This window comes from Miscanthus floridulus, chromosome 10 (assembly GCF_019320115.1).
Source record: "Miscanthus floridulus cultivar M001 chromosome 10, ASM1932011v1, whole genome shotgun sequence".
In the NCBI taxonomy this organism is placed as follows: Eukaryota; Viridiplantae; Streptophyta; class Magnoliopsida; order Poales; family Poaceae; genus Miscanthus; species Miscanthus floridulus.
The window spans coordinates 23,117,772-23,141,801 of record NC_089589.1 but is presented as its reverse complement, the minus strand read 5'-3'; the positions used below and the strand labels follow the sequence as shown (position 1 = coordinate 23,141,801).

The 24,030-nt window shown below is 43.7% G+C and overlaps 2 protein-coding genes across 2 annotated transcripts; both read left to right on the top strand.

Annotated features, from left to right (window-relative positions):
- The first annotated feature begins 231 nt into the window (after positions 1 to 231).
- On the top strand, positions 232 to 5,843 carry LOC136490037 (putative disease resistance protein RGA4). Its single transcript, XM_066486536.1, has 4 exons — positions 232 to 1,278; positions 3,057 to 5,190; positions 5,296 to 5,410; positions 5,559 to 5,843. The coding sequence occupies exons 1-4, from the start codon at positions 232 to 234 to the stop codon at positions 5,746 to 5,748; spliced, it is 3,486 nt and encodes a 1,161-aa protein (XP_066342633.1). The 3' UTR covers positions 5,749 to 5,843.
- A 13,246-nt stretch (positions 5,844 to 19,089) lies between these two features.
- LOC136487842 (disease resistance protein RGA2-like) lies at positions 19,090 to 23,760 on the top strand. Its single transcript, XM_066484953.1, has 3 exons — positions 19,090 to 20,130; positions 21,689 to 23,615; positions 23,714 to 23,760. The coding sequence occupies exons 1-3, from the start codon at positions 19,090 to 19,092 to the stop codon at positions 23,758 to 23,760; spliced, it is 3,015 nt and encodes a 1,004-aa protein (XP_066341050.1).
- The last annotated feature ends 270 nt before the right edge of the window (positions 23,761 to 24,030 follow it).

Below are 24,030 nucleotides of genomic sequence, written 5' to 3'. Positions count from 1 at the left end.
TATATATATATATATATATATATATATATATATATATATATATATTCATAATGTACGTATTTCGTGCTATAGATATTTTCACCCTCTTCTATAAACTTGGTCAAACTTATACTGTCTTAGGGTCATTCTAGGAATTGATTTCTTTTTGGATGGACCGAGTTTATAGGCTATTGATCCTATAAATGATGGTTTGCTATTGTTGCAGAAAAATAGCCGTACAAACTCACTGCCATGGTGGCCGTCCTTGCTGTTTTGGCATCCTACATCCAACACATGTTGGTGAACATGGCTAAAGAAGAGGTGCATATACTACTAGGGGTCACCCGGGAGATTGACAAGATGGGAGTCAAGCTTGGAGATCTCAAGAACTTCCTCACAGATGCTGATCGGAGGAACATCACTGATCTAAGTGTGAAGGCATGGGTGGGAGAGCTTCGGGATGCCATGTATGATGCCACAAGCATCCTGGATCTGTGCCAGCTCAAGGCCATGGAGCAAGGCCCAAGCCGGGACATGGGATGCTTCAACCCATTGCTATTCTGCATGCGGACTCCCCTCCATGCCCATGATATTGGAAACCGCATCAAGAACCTTAACAAGAGGCTAGATGACATCAAGGCACGCAGCGCGTCATTCAACTTCATCAACCTTGGTTCCTGTGAGGACGATGGAAGTAAGAAGGCATCATTTGGTTCAAGTACACGTGAGACATCGGGGGCCCTCGATGGATCAGGTTTGGTTGGTGAGAAGATTGAGGAGGACACAAAAAATCTAGTGGCGATGCTCACAAAAGAGTATCAAACACAACAAGAATATAACAGAATTATGGTTTTCGCCATTGTGGGAGTTGGAGGGATTGGCAAGACCACCCTTGCCCAAAAGATCTTTAATAATGACATAATACAACAAGATTTCACAAAGAAAATATGGTTGAGTGTCAACCAAGACTTTGATGAGATTGAGCTGTTGAGGAGAGCAATCTCTGAAGCTGGTGGATACCACCATGTTGCCGGAAATGCAAAGACACTACAAGAGCGAGCTCTAATAGAAGCCTTAAAGGGACATAGGACCTTATTGATAATGGATGATGTCTGGGACTATCGTGCATGGGAGGGTGTGCTTAGAACGCCCTTCCTCAATGCTGCCCTAGCTCATGGTAGCCGTGTCCTCATCACCACTAGGCATGACAATGTCGCACGAGGAATGATGGCAGAGGAACCCTACCACCATATCAATATACTTGACCCTGGGGATGCATGGTTGCTTCTCAAGAAACAGGTCCATACAAGCTCACCCATTCTTTGAAAATTTCCTTTGGTTTTCATTCAGACGTCGTGCTTGTTAGCTGCATCACATTATATTTGGTGCACTCTTAAAAGTAAGGGCACGATCTGCTACCACTTGCAGTATTCTTTTTATGTGGCAAAAATTTAGTATATATATTTAGTATATATTGTGATATTACAAATATAAGGCATCAGTGGCCTGATAGTTTCATATTTTAGGGACCCCACCAGTTATTCACAGTTTCATCAAGACATTCAAACAAGAACCTGTACAACAAGTCTACATCATTTTTTTTTGTGGGAAAAGTGCACGGAATTTTCATGGTTTTGTAATGGAAATTTGAGTGCCATTGCGTAACACTGACAATGAAGGCAATAAGAAATGGTAAATTCCCTAGAAAATTCAGTTTACAGACTTAGGAAACAATACTAAGTTCATTTTATGGTTTTTTATGAGGTATAATTAAGAAAACCTTACCTTTTTCTTAGTATGGACATCTTGCGCTCAAAAAGATCAGTGGAGAGCTTACAAACCTTCGTTGTGTTCAAGTAAAAAGTAGCATAGCAGCATAATAGAAACTTCAAAAATTATATGACATTTTTTTGGTGCCATGCCTGCTAATCGCACGTACTACAAATATACTATAAAACAGAGTAGTACCCTTGAGCCACATCCTAGCTAACTGATCGGAAAAACTGTTGCGAGGGGTGTTTGTGTTATGATAGGATACACTTTTTTTTATCATACATGGATTTTGGTAGTATGAGTGATATCGATAATGCATTGTGGATGGATGTGTGATGATAAGATTCCACAAACCAAGTTCAAATAGGGACTTGGGTATGCCAGTATAGGGGCTTGAAAAGAATCCATAAAGGAAAAGAAAACTAGAAAAGAAAAGAAAAATAAAATGAGACCTTAACCGGGACTAAAGGTGCCCGCCCCCGGGAGTGGCCTGGAGGCCCTTTTAGTCTTGGTGTCCCGGTTGGTGTTGTCAACCGGAGCTAACGGTCCCTTCAGTCCGGGCTGCCTATGCCAGGAGTAAAGGGTGGGAAACCGGGACTAAAGGGTGTCCTAATTGGAACTATAGGCCCTTTGTGTACTAGTAAAGAGTATGTGCATGCATGGGTAAAAATTACCGTGGAATTGAGAAAAATGATTCTTTTACCAAATTAGTTCCCAAAGTTTATAGCTATGTTACTCTAAAATAACTGTGGACCACTGATTTAATTATATTTGAATTAATATGCTCAAAAAGTGACTTATTTACATTTCCTTTAATTTAGAACATTGAAAATTGGGGAAAATCAATGTACAAGATCTAACTTCACTAGGACGATCTAATGTGAAAGTGCACGGCAGACATGAAAAATAAAAAAATGTGTATAACCATGATCTAAATATTCAGTGGACAGTTCAAGGGTTCATGTTAGATTGTACTTAGCTGAAAGGAATGCCCTGCCACTAAATATCGGTTGTGTATTTGATCTTGTTTTGTCTTTCCTCCAGATCGATGTAGCTAAAAATGAGTAGCATGTAGATTGTTAGATGCCTTTTCTATTTTGTTATGTGCACATGCATATATAAATGAAGAGGACCAAAAATTGTGTGCCACCAGAGCATTAAAAAATTGAGCTTGAAGTTCTATCTTGTTAGTGACAAAGGGACAGTGCAATTTATTTATCATGCGCTTTGTATTAACCTGATCTCCACATTTGCCGTACTGGTGAAAAAATGAATGCTTATCTAATTAGTCGATATGCTTGCAGGTAGTTAGAAGTGTAAATGATGAGCCCCATCTTGAAATGCTAAAGGATATTGGAATGGGAATTATTGAAAAATGTGATGGTTTACCACTCGCGGTCAAAGTTATTGGAGGTCTGCTACGCCAGAAAAACATAAGGCCAGTCGACTGGGAAAATGTCTTAAAGGACTCTCTATGGTCAGTTTCTCAAATGCCTAAAGAGTTAAGCAATTCAATATATCTTAGCTATGATGACTTGGGTCCAGGCTTGAAACATTGTTTTTTGCACTACTCCCTCCTTCCTAAGGACACAATTTTTTTGGTTGACGACATTGTTGGCATGTGGATCAGTGAAGGATTTCTTCATGGAACCTCACGTGACTTAGAGGAAATAGCAAAAGAGTACTATGACGAATTAATTCAGAGAAACCTTATTGAGCCAAATAAAAGGTACATTGATCATGCTGTTTGCAACATGCATGATGTTGTTCGCTCTTTTGCTCAGTATGTGGCAGGAAATGAGGCACTAGTGGGTCACAATAGTGAAATTGGTATTATGTTGAATAAACTCAATTCACAAAAGTTGATTCGTTTATCCCTGCAAAACAAAGGATCAGAATCAAATGATTTAGAGTGGTGTTCTCTACAAGCACATACATCACTAAGAACACTGATATTGGTTGGGCATGTAAAGATAAAGCCTGGTGATTCATTGGGTCCCTTTTCAAGTCTTCGGACATTACATTTGGAATCCATAAATAATTTTGATTTATTAGTTGAATCTTTGTATCAACTCAAACATTTGAGGTATTTATCAATAGAAAACAGTAACGCATCTAGCTTACCTGAGAATATTGGCAAGTTGAAGTTCTTGCAGTATATTAGCCTTTTTCGTTGTCAGAGTTTGGTTAAGCTTCCTAGTAGCATTGGAAGGCTACAACACTTGAGGTTTCTTAAACTTAGCAGGACATCTATAAAAAGTATACCAGAGGGTTTTCGTGGTATAACCTCTTTGAGGAAATTACATGGGTTTCCAACCCACATGGATGGTGACCGGTGTAGTTTGCAAGATCTGGGTCCTCTTTGCCAGCTAACTGAGCTTGGTATAAGGCTCATGGAGAATGTATCTTCTTCATCATTTGCTACAGAAGTCAGGCTTAGTGTAAAGGCATGCCTAAGAGAACTGGCACTAAGTTGCACCAGTAGACTTGGAGCTGATGGTCGGCTGGAAAAAGATAAAGAAGGCGACTCTGAGAAGAAGTTACAAATTGAGGAGGTTTTTAATGAGCTTTGCCCTCCATCTTCCTTAGAAAACCTTCACATCCATGGGTATTTTGGTCAGCGACTCCCAAGATGGATGATGTCGACAGAATCTATGCCCCTTGAGAGCTTGAGAATTCTGACAATGGATGACCTGGCCTGCTGCACCGAACTTCCTGATGGCCTTTGTCAGCTCCCATGGTTGGAGCTCCTACAGATCGACAGGGCCCCAGCCATAAGGCGTCTTGGGCAAAAATTCGTGTGTTGCAAGCGTTCTCGGGTAGCTGCTGGGTTCTCTAGATTGCTCAAGCTAAATTTTATAGGAATGGTGGAATGGGAGGAGTGGGAGTGGGAGGAACAAGTGCATGCCATGCCTGTCTTGGAGTATCTTCAACTCAAGAGATGCAACTTGAGTCACGTTCCACGTGGCCTTGCCTTCCACACAAAGAATCTGAGGGAACTCCATGTAAATGACGTCAACTGCCTAAAATCTTTGGACCACTTTTCTCATGTTGTTCTGCTTGAAGCGTTCAGAAACACTGACCTGGAGAGGATTAGTTTTCTACCAAGCCTGAAGAATCTTGTCATCTGCAACTGCCCCAGAATGAAGGTATTGATGGGTGTACCAGCCCTCCAGACACTCCTGCTGGAGGATTATGGCATGGAAACTCTACCAAGATATCTGAAGGATGTAAACCCCAGGCATTTGGAGCTACACTGCACCTTATCGTTGCTCACATCGATTGCGGCAAGGAAATCAAGCCCTGAGTGGGACAAGCTGAAACATATCCAGCATGTCAAGGTCTATGCAGACGGTAATGGCAGGAAATGGTACGTGATGTACACAAGAGATCCTTTCCACTTTGAGACAAATATCAGTCGAGCTACAATTGGTCAAGGTAAAAATTAACTCAGCAGCTCCGTCTAAAATAACTTTTATTATCAGAGACTCTGTTCTTTTAGCTTCCTCCTGTTGAAAAAAAAATTAAATCTCTCATCCTCAGGCTGCTTGGCACGTGCATTGTTTGCTTACTGTCAAACATGTCCGATTGAAGACGAAATGCTGGTAGGACGACGTGCGCATGCTGACAAACGCCTTCCCCTCTGTTCACGATTCAGGTAACTTTGCCCTCGCTAGTTAGTGCTTTCCGCTAAATTTCTTCACTCCATGTGCCGTTTCAAGTGATCCTCAAGGATCACTTGAAACAGCTACTCGTACATTGCTCTTTGTTTCATGCAGTAAACCAGAATTGATCAACGCGTGCAGGTGCAATTCTTATCGTCATGTGGTCGCCTGGTTGCGTGGGGCATGTCTGCACTGCAGTGAAGCCATGGGCGTCGCCTCCTTGTCAGAGCAGTGGATGGAAGCAGTCGGGTATGCAGCGTATATTGGTTATCAGACGACATATGGGCGGCTGCAACAGCCAAAGGAAACGTCATCACGAGTGTGTAGCTGAATATGGATTTGGGCGTTTGGGTGGTCGATCTGGGGTTGTACTACAACTAATTTTGCTGGTTGTGTCTACAGTATGTGTTCTTGATTGAGACCTGCGAGTCGCACTGTGCATCGGATGAGGACAAAAATACATCTCATTCTTTGATGTTCTTGAAACCTGATTAGCAGTGAAACAAACACACTAGCTAAATTTACCATGAGTCCATGACTGCGTCTTTTTCTTCTGCATCATCAGCTTCTCTCGCGACAGACAGACACTACGTAAGAAAAGCTAATCACAGACGCGTGTCTTCATTCACTTCGCATACAAGGGTTCGACGCGTCAACACGCGTCTGGCCACCCTGATTATTTAGCAAAAATTGCCTATTTTAAAATAGCACTACCCAATCATGATGGTGATCCAGTCTGTGTAAGGGCATCTAAGGAATGGTATATACCACATACATATATCATCAGTTGACTTCTAAGTTCCAACGCCCTTTCACAGATCATTCCCAGCCAAGCAACGGCGTCATCTTCTTCTTCCATCTCCGGAGTCCGCCAATGAACATGCGATCATCGGTGTACAATAAACGGCCACGTGACACTCCATGACTCCAAGCAGGTCGTCCGGCGTCTCATTAAATTTCGCCCGCCAACAAGCATGACACTCGCATATGCCATACGTCGCCAGCGCGATGACAGCGCGCCAGCCGATCGATGAGTTGATTATGTATTTAGTTTACCATCGACGACCTTAGCTTCTTGTCCTTCGTTATATTCGGCATGGCATGAAGAGAGTTGAACTTCCATGGAGGAATCTTTTTTTGTTTATTATCGCCCTCGGAGGCACGCAGGGCACAGGTAGATTAAACTAGGGAGGGCACAGTAGTTGAAGCTCCGACACCGTCTTTTCAATTCGCACTGCCAGATGATCCAATCGGTAAAGGCATCCAGGCATGACAGACTTGCAGAACCCAACGATCTCTGTGTCTGGATGATCCTCTCTGATAACCGAGTACAAATAACTGGTACCTAGCCTTTTTGGTAGGTTTTGTTTCTGAACTGACATTATTTTGGCAAACTCAACCTAAAAATATAAGATGGTTTTTAACTAGTATTTGATAAGTTATATACACACTACACAAAGTAATTATATTCAAGGTTTCTTCAAGATAGATTTTGGTCTAATCATTTATCTTCTCTCTCCTATTGTCCACATCTTATATCTCTTTCAAACTTAGTTTCTCGTATAGATATATTTATGGGTAGGCACTACTGGAAACAGGGCCTTTGCCGAGTGTCAAAAATCGGGCACTCGGCAAAGAATTGCACTCGGCAAAAAAGGGCACTCGGCAAAGGACTTCTTTGCCGAGTGCCAGGCTCTCGGCAAAAGCGCGGCACTTGGCATAGGCTGCCCCGCGTAACGGTGTTTGGCCACGTCCTTCTTTGCCGAGTGCCTGCTGTTAGGCACTCGTCAAAGATTTTTTTTTTGGAAAATACTTTGCCGAGTGTCCCTGACACGGCGCTCGGCAAAGATTCAATATTTTTTTTTGAAATGTCTTTGCCGAGTGCCCACTGATTCGGCACTCGGCAAAGAGAGGAATTAAAAAATTACTTTTTTTTCTGAAATACCTTTGCCGAGTGCCCCTGTGAAGGCACTCGGCAAAGAGAAAATTTCTAAAAAAAAATTCAAAAACCCTCTTTGCCGAGCGCCTTATTCTTGGCACTCGGCAAAGACCGCCTTTGCCAAGTGCCATGCCCCGGCGCTCGGAAAAGTTTTTTTTGTTTTTGGCCTCCAATTTTTTTGTGCAGCCCTTTTTAAGTACTAGGAACTCCTCGTTAGAATTTGGGAATTTTTTGTGGCTTTTTGATATATTTAGTTACTTTATTTCGTTTACTTGAATTTTTTCGAAAAATATAAATTTGAACTGCACGTGGTACGAATAATGGAATTTAATGATTCGAAAAATGATAGTCATGTTACTGAGTGTAGTGTGAGGCCGTATCCAGGAACGGACCCAAAATTTCGGACATCTCGTTCACGAAACATGACCGCGAACTTGCGTGCGAAGTGTTTTTAAATTCTATAAAAAGCAAACGAAGTCCGAAAATCATGAAACTTGTTGAGATGTCGTGATATCGTATGTGGAGGCTATGATAAAAATTTCAGAAGATTTCGTGCACGTTGTCACATACGATGCTTACAAACCACAAACAGCGGAGTTGTTACGCCCGATACTGATGTACTCGACTATTATGGAAGAATTGAAGAAATCTACGAACTATCATTCTATGGTTCCAAACCTCTTACTCCTGTCATATTCAAATGCCACTGGTTTTATCCTGGAGTAACGAGACGGACCCCTAAGCTTGGGCTAGTCGAGATTCGACAGGATTCCGTCTATCTAGGAAAAGATGTCTACATTGTGGCTCAACAGGCCGTCCAGGTTTATTATACGTCATACGCGTGCAAAGACACCGAGCATCTTAAGGGTTGGTCTATTGTGCACAAGGTATCGCCACACGATAAACTACCTGTCCCAAACGATGAAGATTACAACTTCAACCCAAACACATATGATGGAGAGTTCTGTCAAGAAGAGAGGCTTCAAGGGAGGTTTGACATAGACTTAACCGAAGAGATAGGAATGGAAGTAGACAATGAAAGGGATGATGACGAGGACGCTGGAGACGAGGTGAGAAATCTGAAGGACATACAAATGCTTGAGCGATTACGTTTAGGCAATGACAATGAAGACAACATTCCTCCTTCAGATAGTGTTGATGAGTTGGACAATGTTGATAGTGATGACGAGACATATGATCCAGCTAATCTCAATCATAAAGATTATTTCTAATACATGTAATACTATGTTTTTTGTAATTATGTTTTGTACATTTTTGCATATATTTCTAATACATGTATTACTATGTTTTTTGTAATTATGTTTTGTTCATTTTTGCACCTATTTCTAATTACGTCTTGTTTTTCTTTTTTATTGCAGGTGATTGAACAAAGATGGCGGGGTGACCGTCATAGGTCTGTGAACTCGATTTACCAAAGACCACGCCGGCTGCAGGAGGAGGCGAAGGGGGCGGCGGAGGGATCGGACAGGAGGAGGAGGAGGACCGCCAGCCGCAGGAGGGGGCCGTCTCCTCCCACACCGCGTGAGGAGGAGCTGGAGGAGGAGGTGGCGCCCGTGGACGAGTTGGACGAGGAGCTAGTTCGGCAGACGAACGAGGAGGAGGGGCCGCACGAGGACGACGAGTTAGAGGCGGCAGGCACGGGTTCCGCTTCCTCCGACTCCTCTTCGAGTTTCTACTTGCGAGGTCCCGTGAGCCTCCCACAGGTTCCGCTTCCTCACCAACGCCCAGTGATTCGCCCCGAAGGGCAAAAGTAAGTAACTTTATATGTTATCACCACTACTTCATATGATATGATGAAAAAAAACTAATAATTTTTCTTAATCACTTGTGCAGGAACTGGGTGGTTGTGTCGGGTGGTAGCGCACGGCTAGTCAACGGCATCCTGGGTCTTCTATGCAGGCAACACTTCCCCGGCATTGTCACGTACGCATCGAAGACGGAGCTGGCCTACTCGTTTGACCACTACGCCATCGCCCTCGATGCAGAGTACCCCAACAAGGCGGTGCGGGTGAAGGCAGAGTTTTGGGTAAGTCTCCCTCGCACAACATTGCTCAATACGTCGCATTCATTGAACTTTTCTTGAAATAATGAATGGATAAATCGCTTTTGTATGCAGACTTATTACAGATGCGAGGAGGGATTTGAGGCCAGGGCGGAGCAAGTGACTACCAAAGCCTGTAAAAAACTCGTCACCGACATGCATCACGAGATGCGCATCCAGGCCATCGTAACCTACTACGGGTCGAAGCTTGGGGAGAGGAAAACTAAGAAAGACGCAAGAGAGATGCAGCTGACCCGGGAGCAGTACCTTGAGGTAAATGAAGAACATCAATATTGATTCGTTTTGACATTAAGTTGGTTTAATTTGATCTTCTTATATGTCCAATACTTGATGACGTATAGATGATTCCCTGGTGGTGCCAAGCGTACCCGAGTGCTGGGCGATGATGGCGGAGAGGTGGTTCACGGAGGAGTACCTCAAGATGCACAGGAATGCCCGGGACCGTCGTTTGCAGATGCAAGGTCCAGCACACCATCAAGGCAGCCACAGCCTCGCCAGATACAAACAAGCATGGGTACGCGAATTCATTTATCTATTGTGACGCTCAGTTCTGCCTGATTTCTAATCATCGTGCTGTCTTTCTCGCAGTTGGCGTCACATAGTGGCCAGGCTTGCTCGGACTTCCAGGCATGGTGTATGGCCCACAAGGGCAAGGCGACGTCGACGTCTCCTTCAACCTGGAGGACCCGCCCGAGGCATACACGAACCCGAGCATCCACTCCCGCATCAGTGAGTACACTGAGGTGGCGAGGTCGCTCCATGGGCCAAACCACGATCCGAGCACCCAGGACTTCGATGGAGAGGCCGTCATGAGGGCGGGGCAAGGCAAGAAGCATGGGTGGAAAACCATTTTTCCAGCTTTGCCGAGTGCCATGACCATGGTACTCGGCAAAGAATTTTTTTAAAAAAAAATTCAAACTTTGCCGAGTGCCGGCCAGAGGGCACTCAGCAAAGAATTTTTTTTAAAAAAAAATTCAAACTTTTCCGAGCGCCGGCCAAGGAGCACTCGGCAAAGAATTTTTAGAAAAAAAAAATAAAACATCTTTGCCGAGGGCCGGATAGAGGACACTCGGCAAAGATTTTTTTTTAAAAAAAAATTAAAAATCTTTGCCGAGTGCCTGCAGGGTTAGCACTCGGCAAAGCGACCGTCAACGGGGCCGGCGCCGTGACGGTCGCTTTTCTTTGCCGAGTGCCCCTGGGGCTCTCGGCAAAGAGGACTTTGCCGATCAATTTTTTGCTGTGTGTTCTTTGCCGAGTGCCTCAGGCACTCGACAAAGAACCTGAATCCAGTAGTGAGGGCCACCGCAGGCCACAGTATAAAAAAAAGGTTTTGGGAGAAAATAGTGAGACAAGAACCAGATAAATGTCAGCCGCTATTAATCATTTATACTAGCAAGCACCTACGGCCATTGTCTCTACAAATCATCAATTTATAGAGGCAGTAGCCGCGCCTTTGTGAATCAATTAAGATAGGTGACCAACTTCAACAGAAGCCCACAAACCAAGGCCCCTACTTTAGATTCGTGGGGTCCCCTTACTTTTGATGGTCTGGTTTTTTTACATATAATCCAATAGAAGCCCTCAACTCCATCAGCCCGTTCGTTTGGCTGTGGCTTGTCGTAAACGATCGTAAATTTCCAGCTGGAACAGTATTTTTCTCTCACACAAATCAGCCAACAGTACTTCTTCACGAATCAGCAACGATACGAACCGGTCAACCGAATGGGCTGCATTTCTGTAGACATACATGATCCACTACCCATACATAGCCTTGTCGGGGGAGATTGTTTTTTTAATTTTAACACTTTTTTTAACTAATTTTAAATCTAACACTGTTTGTTTTTTATTTCCAAATCTAACACTTTTGGCCGCGCCTATTGCCATGGCGCGGCGAAATGCCTGTGTCGCGCCATGCATAGTGGCGCGGTGAGAGGGCTGACGTGGCGACGACCGGGACGCTAACCGGTGACGTGGCAGGGTCTGCCACGTCACCGATCCATCACGGCGCGGTAGAGAAGAACAGAGAGCGGCCGCTGGGATCAATGCGACGTGATGGGTGCGGCAGACACGGCCGCGAGGCGGACTACGGACTGCGGCGTGCGGCTGCTGCATGCGCCCCCCTACCTCGGGACGCGTGGCTGGGTTTGCGGGGTAAGCTGTCCTCACACTGTGAATCTGTGACTGGCTGGCTGGCTGGATTCACGGCACATAGCAACATGTTCACGATACAGAGCACAGTGTTCAATGTAAAGCTCATCTCCAACCTTGCAACTGATAGCCAGCAGGCGCCGTTCCACAAACCACGCCGGCACTTGGTCCAACGTACTTCCAGTTCCATCCAGCCATCTCTCAACAGGTACGTTGTTCCCATGACGCAGTATTTCTCTACATTTAATTTTACATGCCTAGCTAGCTCTGCGTCCAAACTTGTGTACTCGTTTATATATACTATTATACATACATGAATCGCAAATCTAACAATTCGGCATCTCTATCATAAATGCAACAACTAGCCCGTCCCGGCCAGGCATTTTGCTCTACTCCCACAAGACCACAACAGACCAAGGAACTGCAGGACACAGAGCATTATCTGCCCCCGCTGCAAATCAAGGTGCAGATGCCACAACAGACCAAACCCTTCACCACGAATGGCCGCCCAACCAACCTTCAACGCGCCTTTCACCTCACCTACAGTCCACAGAACCATAGATTCAAAATCTTCACTATCCGAAGGAATACAAAGCTCACCTTGGCCCCCATCTTACAAACCCATCACCCTGCCCAAGTTTAACGGAAGGTCAGACTCGCGCCAATTCATCATGAGTTTTGAGGCAGCCATAGCCTCCGTAGGGGGGAATGACACTGTCCTAGCCAAGTCATTCGTTATTGCAGCCGAAGGTGATGCATTGGCATGGTACTCTATGCTGAGACCAAGTTCGGTATACTCATGGGAGGATCTCCGCAACAAGATCATAGCCAACTTCAAAGGGTTCAGCACGGAATCCTTAACCTCAATGGACCTCTTCCAGTGCAAGCAAAATCAAGGTGAGGCCCTGAGGGATTATTTTCAAACATTCGTGTAGCTCAAAGCGAAGGCATCAAACGTCCCAGAAGATGTGGCAATCGAAGCAGCAATTAAAGGTCTCCGTATTGGAGCCTTCGCTGCTCATCTAGCCCGGGAGAAGCCAAATACCACTAGTAGAGAAACGAGCTGTACTCTCGGTTCTTAACCCCCTTCAGTCCCGGTTTTCCAACCGGGAGCACGAATCCGGGACTAAAGGGCCCCTACTTTAGTCCCGGTTTCTCGCCCGGGACTAAAGATCCACCTTTAGTCCCGGTTGGTAATACCAACCGGTGCTAAAGAGGTCTCCCGGCCTGGCCATGTGGGTCGGCCCTTTAGTCGTATTACCAACCGGGACTAAATGTTTTCTTTTTTTTCTTTTCTTTTGTTTCTATTTTCTTTTTCTTTTTTTTTCTATTTTCAATTGATGATTCGTTCGCATTCTACACTGCTAGCGGGACTTTCAATTTTCGTTCGCATTCTACGCTGCTACCGGGACTTTCAATATTTTTTCTTTTTTTTTGTTTCTATTTTCAATTGATGATTCGTTTTGGCTTTCGAATACGCATTCTACGCTGCTAGAATATACGTATTCTACATGTTTATAATGTTTAGTCAAGGATGCAGCGGTACGATCTTATAGAACAGATCCTCGTGGTGCATGGCTCCAGAGCTGAGCTTTTGAGTTAGCTTTCACTCTTCTGAGCAAGCGAGGTGGTGCTAATAGGTGGGACTGGTCAGCAATTCCAGCATATTGCGTACTGGGCCGCTCCATTCTGGTATATGATCTCTCCTATGTATGGGCTTCAGGTTGAGCTGGCCCATCGAGGCTCCTGTAAACGCCCGGGACTAAAAGACCTTTAGTCCCGGCTGATAATACCAGCCGGGACTAAAGGTAAACCTTTAGTCTCGGCTCGTAATACCAGCCGGAACTAATTGCAACAAATGCACGGCAAGTAAAGCACGGCAACAAGTAAAGCACAGCAAGTAAAGCACAGCAACAAGTAAAGCACGACAAGTAAAGCACGGCAACAAGTAGAGCCGGGACTAATTGATACATATTGCTACTTCCTAGTACAAGTAAAGCACGGCAAGTAAAGCACGGCAAGTAAAGCACGGCAACAAGTAGAGCCGGGACTAATTGATACATATTGCTACTTCCTAGTACAAGTAAAGCACGGCAACCGGGACTTAAAGCACGGCAACCGGGACTAATTGATGCATTCATTATAATGAATCATGCAGGGCTGCCTGTTACCCTGTCAGTGTCAACCGGGACTAATTGTAAAGCACGGCAACCGGGACTAATTGATACCCTGTCAGTGTCAGCTCAAAAGCTGCCTGTTACAGTTTCAAGCTTTAGTCCCGGTTGGAGACAGCAACCGGGACTAAAGGTCCTTTCTAGTCCCGGACGGAGCCTCCAGCCAGGAGTAGACTTTTACTCCCGGTTGGAGGGACCAACCGGGAGTAAAAGTTAACCTTTAGTCCCGGTTGGTAGCTCCAACCGGGACTAAAGGTCCCCTGCAGCAAAAGTCTGCCGCAGTAGCCGTTGGGTAGGGACCTTTAGTCCTGGTTGGACCTACAAACCGGGACTAAAGGTCTCTCTAGTCCCGGGCGCAAAATATACCGGGACTAAAGCCAAATTTCGAGCTGGATCAAAGGTCGTTTCTCTACTAGTGTACCATAGAAGAACTATACAGTGAGTTTGAGAAGTATTTAAAGTCAGACAACGACCTTTGTAGAAGGCTAGAGGAGCAAAATATGAACAAACAGTACCAAGGGAACAACAGGAATGGACAAAGGGGCAACAGAAGCCAAGGCAAGTCAAAGCCCCACCAACCGTCAGATCAACAAGTTTTCAACATAGAGCAGCAAGGGAATAGCCAGCAAGGGCAACAGACGCCGGAGGTAGCCCCAAACAAAGCACCACAAAAGCAGTACTAAGGCAAGAAATACAATCAGCGAGCAGAAGCCAACCTTACCTATATAAATCCAAGGCCTCCGCACATAACATTCATAAAGACAAGCCAGCTAGCTCAAGCGCACAATAGACAACTCGAAGCACTACCTCCGCCACCACCTCCATCACAGCTACACACCCCAAAAAACGAGCCCAACCCAGAAAACCAGATCAATCCACATACACCATTACCCATCAACGGCATGATACTGCCGATAGCCGGTGGCTCTTCAATGGAATTCCAAACAAAGAAGCAGAAGAAACATCACCTCAGGCTCGTTAACAACATAGCAGTGCAGGGTCCAGTACACTACATAGATTGGTCAAAGACACCCATCACATTCTCAGAACAGGACATCTAATTGGAGAGCTACACCCATGCTGACGCCATGGTGATCAAAGCCAATATAGCAGGCTGAGAAATCAACAAGGTTCTCAGGCCCCAGAAGCTCCGCAGACATCATCTTTGTTAATGCCTTCGATCAGATGAAATTAAGCAGAAGCCAGCTGCAGCCTATGGATTCACCACTGATAGGCTTCGGAGGAAAGAGGATGAATGCATTGGGAAAAAATATCCCTGCCAGTCTCTTTCGGAGGCCAGGAAAATGCTAGGACAGATACGTGACTTTGACGTAGTAGACCTCTACTACCCATAAAATGCCATCTTCAGCAGAGGGTTTGCAAACAAGTTCAATATAGCCATCCATATGGGCTACTTGTGTATGAAAATGCCAGCTTTGCATGGCACCATCATAGTGCATGGTAGTCAGAAGGAGGCAAGAAACATAGAAAGAGCCATCTACAAATCATAGCGCAACATCAATTCTGTCGAGGCGGCTAGAAGCAATTCACCGGAGCCTCCGGACATGCCAAAGGGCAAAACATATCTCAAAGATCAAGAAGAAACAAAGTCAGTCCCATTGGAGAAGGCAGTCCCAGACAGGAAAGTCACCATCAGAGGCAATCTGTAGAAGGAAGAAGAAGCAGACCTCATAGAAACTTTAGCCAAGAAGAAAGATGTCTTCGCCTGGTCAGCCTCTGACCTGAAAGGAGTCAACAGGTATATTATACAACACTCTTGACATCAAACCCAAAATAAAGCCAAGAAAGCAGCGACAAAGGAAAATGTCGAAGGACAGAATCTTAGCAGCGAAGGCTAAAGTACAGAGACTGTTAGATGCAAACGTCATCAGAGAAGTCAAGTACTTAGAATGGCTGGCAAATGTGGTATTAGCAACGAAGAAAAAATGTGCATAGATTTCATAGATCTTAACAAAGCATGCAGGAAAGACCCGTTTCCGCAGCCAAGGATAGATGTCTCCGTCGATAAGGCGACAGGATGCAAGCGCTTCTCCCTCCTAGATTGTTTTTCAGGATATCACCCGTGTGTGTGTGGGTCTCTCATCTGTTTTTAAGACAATGGAAAGAAGAGTTTTGAGGAGTAACAGACCAATTTATTTATTATTATTATGACCTCAAACGTCTCTTGGTAAAAAAAATATTTATCAAAAACCAACTCAAGACCTAATTCTACTATTAAGTAATTAAAGGCACCACGTTAATTCTCACTTGACGTGCTAGTCAAAAAATAGATCCTAGAAACTCTCACAATAATAAGAAACATCTAACCATTAATTTGATAAACTTTAATTGTCATCGTTGATAATAGCCATTGGATATGTTATCATTTATAAAAATACCTACCTTTGCTATTATGAAAAATACATAAAGTAACCTTTGAATCTTGCACCTAAATTATCCACATATACCATTATGAAAGATAATTCAAAATAACCCCCTAAACTTGTATATAAATTACCCACCTCTGTTATTTTGAAAAATAATTCAAGCTAACCCCTAAATTTGCATCTAAATAAACCGCATTTGTCATTGTTAAAGATAATTCAAAATAACCCCCTAACATTACATCTGAATTATCCACCTTTGTCATTATCAAGACAATTCGAAATAATTCTCTAACATTGTATCTAAATTACCTACACCTGCCATTATGAAAGATAATTTAAAATACTCCCTGATAATTTTATAAATTAACCACCTCTATCAAAATGAAGGATAATGCAAAGTAACCTCTAAGTTTGCATTTAACATACCCATATACGCTATTATGAAATAGGATATAATGTAACACCTCTATATTTTTTCTACCATGGCTATTATAAAGAAACAAATAAAAATTCTCAAATCTACATTAAATACTAATATATGCTATTACAAAAAAAGAATTTAACATTCAACAACCATGAAGTTAAAATTTAGCATAATATTATCTTTCACATGTATACATACGATAAATATTTATTTTAATAGATTATGAAACATGGAAAAATGTTCACCTACCAAATCAATAGCAATATCACCAATTATTAATTTTAATTTATATTAACACTCCATGATAATAGATTTCATAATTTGGTATTCTGAATAAGTTTATACATTTTGAATAAAAAATTATGTAATATCAATATTAGTAACTTATTTTTTACCATTCTACGTTATATAAAACAATACTACTACAAATATAATCCTGTGTTATAATAAATTCAACGTATTGAGCGTTGGCGTGCAAGCTGTGTTTCAACTTAATCAACATGTGGAAAGCAATACTACTAGGACCTAAACTCTTTTTTAGTAACATGAACAAATAAAAGAAGGCGTTCATACGAATGGTTAAAGAGAAAACTAGGATCTAGACATAACAATTAACAGAGGTGGCAAGCCCGTTTCTGAAAAGAAGTGTGGTCAAAAAAATAATTCATAATTTTTTTTATACGAATTTGCATGAAGATAAATTTATATCAAAATTATTGACCATGATACCATCTGTAAGACTATAACTTATTTGAAGTATTTGAAGATGTTCAGACTCTGCCTGCCACTACCAGCTCAGCTCAGTTAACTGGGCGACCATGGCCAACTATAAAGTTGCCTTCGTTCCTCATCTCAAGCTGCCGAGAGAAGCAACCGCAGTTCTAGTCGTCGCTAACCACCTCACATCTCCTCTGTTCTTCGCTTAAGTCCATTTCAGCTTGTCCGCCCCCTCCGGCGCCGGCTAGCAGCAACCCTGGCCATCAGCCCATTCACCACCACCTCCGCCAGCGTCCGTCAAGCAGAGCAGTTGCCACAAACCACGCCGGGATTCGTTTCTGTTCCAGGCTTCCAGGCATCGCTCAACAGGTTCGTTTCCTTGATGACGTATTTCTTTGCAATTATTTTTTTTATGCGTAGCTAGCTCTGCGTCCGAGATCTACTACAAACTTGTGTACTCGTTTATATATACTATTATATATATACACCAACCACAAATCTAACAATTCGGCATCTCTATGGTGATCGATGACTGTAAACCCCAGCGCGGCCTGGCCAGTCCTCTTGCGTTACTCTACAACAGACCAAGGAACTGAAGCACACAGATTATCCTCTCTCTACCGGCTGCAAACCACGCCTAGGCAGCAGGTGCCGTTCCACGCCTAGTCGCGGATCCGGCCAATCTCCAACCTTTGCAACTGCTAGGCAGCAGGTGCCGTTCCACAAACCACGCCTGCACTTGGTCCAACGTACTTCCAGTTCCAGCCATCGCTCAACAGGTCCGTTTCCTCGACGCCTTATTTCTCTGCATTCAATTTTTTTCATGCGTAGCTAGCTCTGCGTCCAAGATCTACTTCAAACTTGTGTACTCGCTTGAAGGAGGCGCGGCCGCTGGAGATCCATGCCCTAGATCTGCCTAGGAGCACAGTCACCGAAGATCCCCACAAGCCGCCGCCGCCCCGCTTGCCGTGCTCCTGGGCCGCCCCGCTCGCCGCGCTCCTAGGGCCGCGTGCCACGCTCGCCGCCGCGTCCCGCGCCGCGCGCTTGCTGGGCCGCGCGAGCCTGCCCTGCCGCCCGTCGGAGAGGGAGAAAGGGGTGCCCGCCACCAGTTAGCCCGCGAGAGGAAGATGAGATCGAGGTGATGTGCGGCGGTGGGGGAGAGAGAGGAGAGTGGCGCCGAGTGAGGGAGATGAGAGAGTGGGAGGGAAGGGTCGGGAGATGAGCGAGAGCGCACGGCGCCTGGGAGATGAGCGAGTAGTGCCTGGGAGGGAGTGGTGAAGGTTAGGGTTTTCATCCCGGTATATATAGTAGGAGCTAGATATTGGGCAAGGAAACAGTAGCGGGCTAGGCCAGAATTTCCGAGGTAAGCCTTATAGATGACCGCCTCGGTTAATAGATTAACCGAGGCGGTTGCGTTAGGGCAACCACCTCGGTTAATAGGCATTAATCGAGGCGGTTCTGTTAGATTGCCCACCTTGGTTAATAGATTTTAGGAGGCGGTTAATAAAAAATGACCGCCTCAGTTAATCGAGGCATTAACCGAGGCGGTCTAAAAATCTGCCCGCCTCTGAGGCCTATTTGCAAACGCTGCTCAAAATATTTTGTGCAGTAGTGCCTTCAGTTATCGTTAGATGTAATTATTCTAGTACCTATATATCTATTGCTTCAGGGGCCTACTTTTCAATAATTAGTGTTATGGTTACAGGGACCTCGGTTCCTTTACCATAAATATTACCTTTGCTTGAAACAAATCACGTGATATTTTTATCTAATTTTGACTTTGTAGACACAGAAGCAACAATGGCGGTGGTATTGGACGGTTTAGCATCCTACCTACAACACATGCTGTTGGAGATGGCTAAAGAAGAGGTGCATCTGCTCTTAGGTGTTCCTGATGAGATAAAAAAGATGGGCATCAAGCTCGGGGACCTTAAGAGGTTCATCGCCGATGCTGACAAGAGGAACATCAGCGACGAGAGTGTGCAATCATGGGTGAGAGAGCTTAGGAATGCCATGTATGATGCAACCAATATTCTTGATTTGTGCCAGCTCAAGGCCATGGAACGGGGTCCATCCAAGGATATGGGCTGCTTCAATCCCTTGCTCTTTTGTTTGAGAAATCCTCTCCATGCTCATGACATTGGTCATCGCATAAAGAATCTCAATGAGAGGCTAGATGACATTGAGAAGCGTAGCAAAACCTTCAACTTCATCAACCTTGCTTCTTATGAGGACGACAAGAAAAAGGTAGAATCCTCCCTTCGCGCTAGGCGTGAGACGACGGGGGAGGATGAGTTAGGTGTGGTTGGTGACAAGATTGAGGAGGACACAAGAAATCTAGTGAATTTACTCACAAAGAAGGAGAAAAACATACATGAACACAAAAAAGTTATGGTTTATGCTATTGTGGGAGTTGGAGGGATTGGCAAAACCACCCTTGCCAAGAAGATCTTCAACCATGACTTCATCAAATTAGAGTTCGAAAAGAGACTATGGTTGAGCGTCAATCAAGAATTTAGCGACAGTGGTCTACTAGAGAGAGCTATCACTGAAGCACGAGGAGATCATCAAGCAGCTAGAAACACAAAGGCTGCACTAGAGCGAACCCTTAAGGAAGCCCTGGAGGGGTGCAAGACCTTATTGGTGATGGATGATGTTTGGGACCACCATGCATGGGAGAAGGTGCTCAAGCCTCCATTGATAAAATCACTTTCTCGAGGAAGCCGTGTTCTCGTTACAACGAGACAAGATGCAGTTGCTCGAGGCATGATGGCAGAGGTTCCCTACCACCATGTCGACAAACTAGAGCAAGAAGATGCCTGGTCTTTGCTCAAGAAGCAGGTTCGTATAAGTTAATTTAAGGATTTAATATGTTATGTATTCATGTGTGCACATTTGCTTCACAATCTATCTAGATAGTTGGTAGTCTTGTACATTTGCTTCATAGTCTATCTAGCTAGTCGGTCTGCACATGCCATGCCCCTAAGCTTCACCTTCTATTGTGGTAGCTTTTCTTCAGAAACAAATTTGTTTAGCACGACACTACTGCCCGATGCACATTTGGGCTAGTAAGTTATCTACAAAACCTTTAAGATTTGTTGTAACTTCCATTTAATTGTAAACGTTAGTTGAGGGTAGTTTATTTATGGAAACAAATATATGCATGCAAGGAATTCTTTGGCCATCCAGAATGTTCTAACAATTATAATCTTTATCATTACCATTTGTTATTACTGACTGAGCTTAAATTGGCTCAAGAACAAAGTGCCCCTATGTAATATTTATAATTTATAACATCTATGCATTTTCAGTAGTTTTTATTAGGTTTCTTATGCACACGGATATGCAAATTAACCTAGATGGTTATTTATTTTAGCACTAATATTATGAATCTAGGCTACAAACTACTTTGAAGACACTACTATAGAAACATTATCCCCAACGGTTTAGAAACCGCCATCACCGTCAGTTTTGCGATTTCGCAGTGAAACTGGACGGTGATGCTCACCTTGGTCTTTGAAATCGTTGAAAGAAATATAATAAAAACATTTTAAAATAGATACAAGTGACGTTTTTACATACTGCCATCTGTGTTGGCCCACACACCCCCGTTGATGCAACATAGGCAGGTGGAGGGTAGTAAGGCAAGCATGTGTGGTGTGACGGAGGTGGGGACAATGTTATAGGGTGAATGGACCATAATGGTATAATAATACAATTTTAGGAACCTTGAGTGTGGAATTTGCAAGTACCAAGACCGAGATGAGAATTCGGAACAAGTTTAGAGAGCTAAATGTGCAATTTGCATATACTAGGACCGGGATTAGAACTCATGACAAATTTAGGGAGTTGAGTGTGTAATTTGAAAGTACTAGAACCTGAACGAGAACTTAGGACAAGCTCGAGGACCACTAGTGAAATTTACTCTTTATTTAATAATTAATCAAGAGCTAAAAATCTTCCTTAACAAACCACAAATAAATAATTATACTAACATTTTTTTGTTAATTACATTTATATCTGCACTGGGTACGCCCTTTAATTTAAATAAGTTTATAAATTTTGACAAAAAATATTATGTCATATCAATGCTAGTAATTTAATTTTAATTATTCTATATTTATACAAAATAATATTACTGCAAAAAAATTTGATATAGAAAATTCAATATCTTTAGTGCCACAGTGCAGGGCTTAGAGGACAGTTCATTCCATTTTAGTAAAATAAAATTATAATTATTAAAAGCTACAATAAATACTGGAGTGACTATGGTACATAATACAGTGACTATAAAATACAAGAGCTGGTAATTAGCACTCGATTTTGCCTCCGATTAGGACGAAATGTATATATATCTCCATATTCCACATAATTAACTGGCTTAATTAGCTGCTTGCAGGTGGTCGGAAATGAAAATAATGATGAACAAAAGGTTGATACACTGAAGGACATTGGAATGTCGATTATAGCAGAATGTGATGGTTTGCCTCTCGCAGTCAAAGTAATAGGAGGCCTCCTCCTCCAGAAAAGGACAAGGCGAAGCGATTGGACAAAGGTCCTTAATGATTCTACATGGTCAGTATCTCAAATGCCCGAAGAGCTAAACTATGCAGTATACCTGAGCTATCAAGATCTGAACCCTGAGTTGAAGTCTTGCTTTCTGCACTACGCCCTCCTCCCAAAGAACATGGTGTTCTGGTATAAGCAAGTTGTTGCCATGTGGATTAGTGAAGGATTTGTTCATGGAAACTCACAGGATTTGGAAGTGTTAGGAAAAGAGTACTATGACCAGTTAATAGCTAGGAACCTTCTAGAGCCTGATCAAGGGTACATAGACCAGGTAGTTTGCAATATGCATGATGTTGTTCGCTCGTTCGCTCAGTATTTGACTAGAGATGAAGCATTGATAGCTCACAAAACTGAGCCTGGCCATACCAATAACATTAACCCACAAAATGTTATTCGGTTATCACTAAAATCCAAAGAATCAGAGTCAAATGAGCTAGAGTGGAGTTCTCTACAAGCACATATATCACTGCGAACACTTATTTTAGTTGGGGAAACAAAGATCAACCCAGGTGATTCACTGTCATCTTTTCCTTGTTTGCGGACCCTACATATAGAAGATGGAAATTTTGATGCATTGTCTGAATCCTTGGTCCAACTCAAACACTTGAGGTATTTGTGCCTAGATGGCACTGACACATCAAGGCTGCCAGAAAATATAGACATGATGCAATTCTTGCAGTTCATTGACCTTTCTAACTGTGGAAGTCTGACGAAGCTTCCTTGTGGCATTGGAATGTTACGGCAGCTGAGGTATCTAAGCCTTGTATACTCAGGTATAAACAATATACCCAGGGGTTTCGGCAGCCTAACTAATTTGAGGATATTAAAGGGGTTTCCAGCCCATGTGGAGGGTGATTGGTGTAGTTTGGAAGAATTAGGACCTCTTAACTGGCTCACGAGTCTTGATATTCGTGGCCTGGAGAATGTATCTTCTTCCTCATTTGCTATAAAAGCCTGGCTTGGTGAAAAGGTGTGCCTCAGCTATCTGTACTTACAGTGCACTAGTAGTAGTGGAGGTGCTCACCGGTTGGTGAAACAGGAAGAGCAGCAACACATCGAGAAGGTGTTTGATGGGCTCTGCCCTCCGCCTTGCTTAGAAAATCTTACAATCGAAGGGTACTTTGGTCAACGACTTCCACGGTGGATGACGTCGACAGCAATTGTGTGCCTTGGAAGCTTGAGGATTCTATTCATGGAAGACTTGCCTTATTGCACAGAGCTACCTGATGGCTTCTGGCAGCACCCCAGCTTGGAGTACCTACAGATTAAAAGCGCCCCAGGCATCAAGCGTGTTGGGCCAGAGTTCTTACTACCACACCATCATGAGCACCCAAGCGCTGTGGAGAACTTTGGTTCTGGTTTGAAAATTGTGGTGAGAGGATGTGATGGACTAGAGAGGATCAGCAATCTGCCAAATTTGCAGGACCTCATGATCATAAGATGCCCAGAGTTGAAGGTATTGGAGGGTTTGCCTGCACTTCATAGACTCACACTGGAGGACTACGACATGAAAACACTCCCTGGATATTTGCAGGACGTAAACCCAAGGGATTTGCATGTAGAGTGCGACATCTCCCTGATCGCTTCCATAGCTGAAGGGGAATCTGGCCCTGAGTGGGACAAGTTCAGCCATATCAAGCAGGTCAAGGCATATGCAGGTGATGACGACAACCACATTGAAAGGAAGTGGTACGTGAAGTACACGATAGATCCTTTCAGCTTCAAGACAAACGTCAGCCCCTCTGCCGACGCTTCAGGTAAATTAACACAACACTGCTGCTTTATATGTTGCATATACTGAGCACCTTTCTTGCTATTGGAATATCTGGTTACTTGACTAGACGGTCCGTTTCAGGGGATGAAACAGAGGAGGTGTTATTGGACAAAGTGGAGCAAGTTTGAAGGGAATTCATCGTGGAACAACAGAGGGAGTGACAATAAAGTATGCATGCTACTCCAAGACTATTATTATTACTACATACGTCTCTAGCACTATCGATTATAGAATGCATAAAAGACCTCGCCTGCAGGTGGAGACGTGGAGTGCCGCATGGACAAAAAGCAGCCTTGGAGGCTGGAGCTATCATCGCTTCGGCCGAAGAAGAAGCAATGGAGCCGATTACTACGCTGCGGGTCGTCGTGAGGCAGTCAGATGTTGGACACTGCAAATAA

What these genes read in the sequence shown, in the direction of transcription:
- LOC136490037 (XM_066486536.1), top strand. Translation starts at nt 232, where the DNA reads ATGGTGGCCGTCCTTGCTGTTTTGGCATCCTACATCCAACACATGTTG. An exon ending in GGTTGCTTCTCAAGAAACAG is followed by an intron (nt 1,279 to 3,056) that starts GTCCATACAAGC and finishes ATATGCTTGCAG; the next exon opens with GTAGTTAGAAGTGTAAATGA. An exon ending in CCCCTCTGTTCACGATTCAG is followed by an intron (nt 5,411 to 5,558) that starts GTAACTTTGCCC and finishes CAACGCGTGCAG; the next exon opens with GTGCAATTCTTATCGTCATG.
- LOC136487842 (XM_066484953.1), top strand. Translation starts at nt 19,090, where the DNA reads ATGGCGGTGGTATTGGACGGTTTAGCATCCTACCTACAACACATGCTG. An exon ending in GGTCTTTGCTCAAGAAGCAG is followed by an intron (nt 20,131 to 21,688) that starts GTTCGTATAAGT and finishes AGCTGCTTGCAG; the next exon opens with GTGGTCGGAAATGAAAATAA. An exon ending in CCCCTCTGCCGACGCTTCAG is followed by an intron (nt 23,616 to 23,713) that starts GTAAATTAACAC and finishes GGTCCGTTTCAG; the next exon opens with GGGATGAAACAGAGGAGGTG.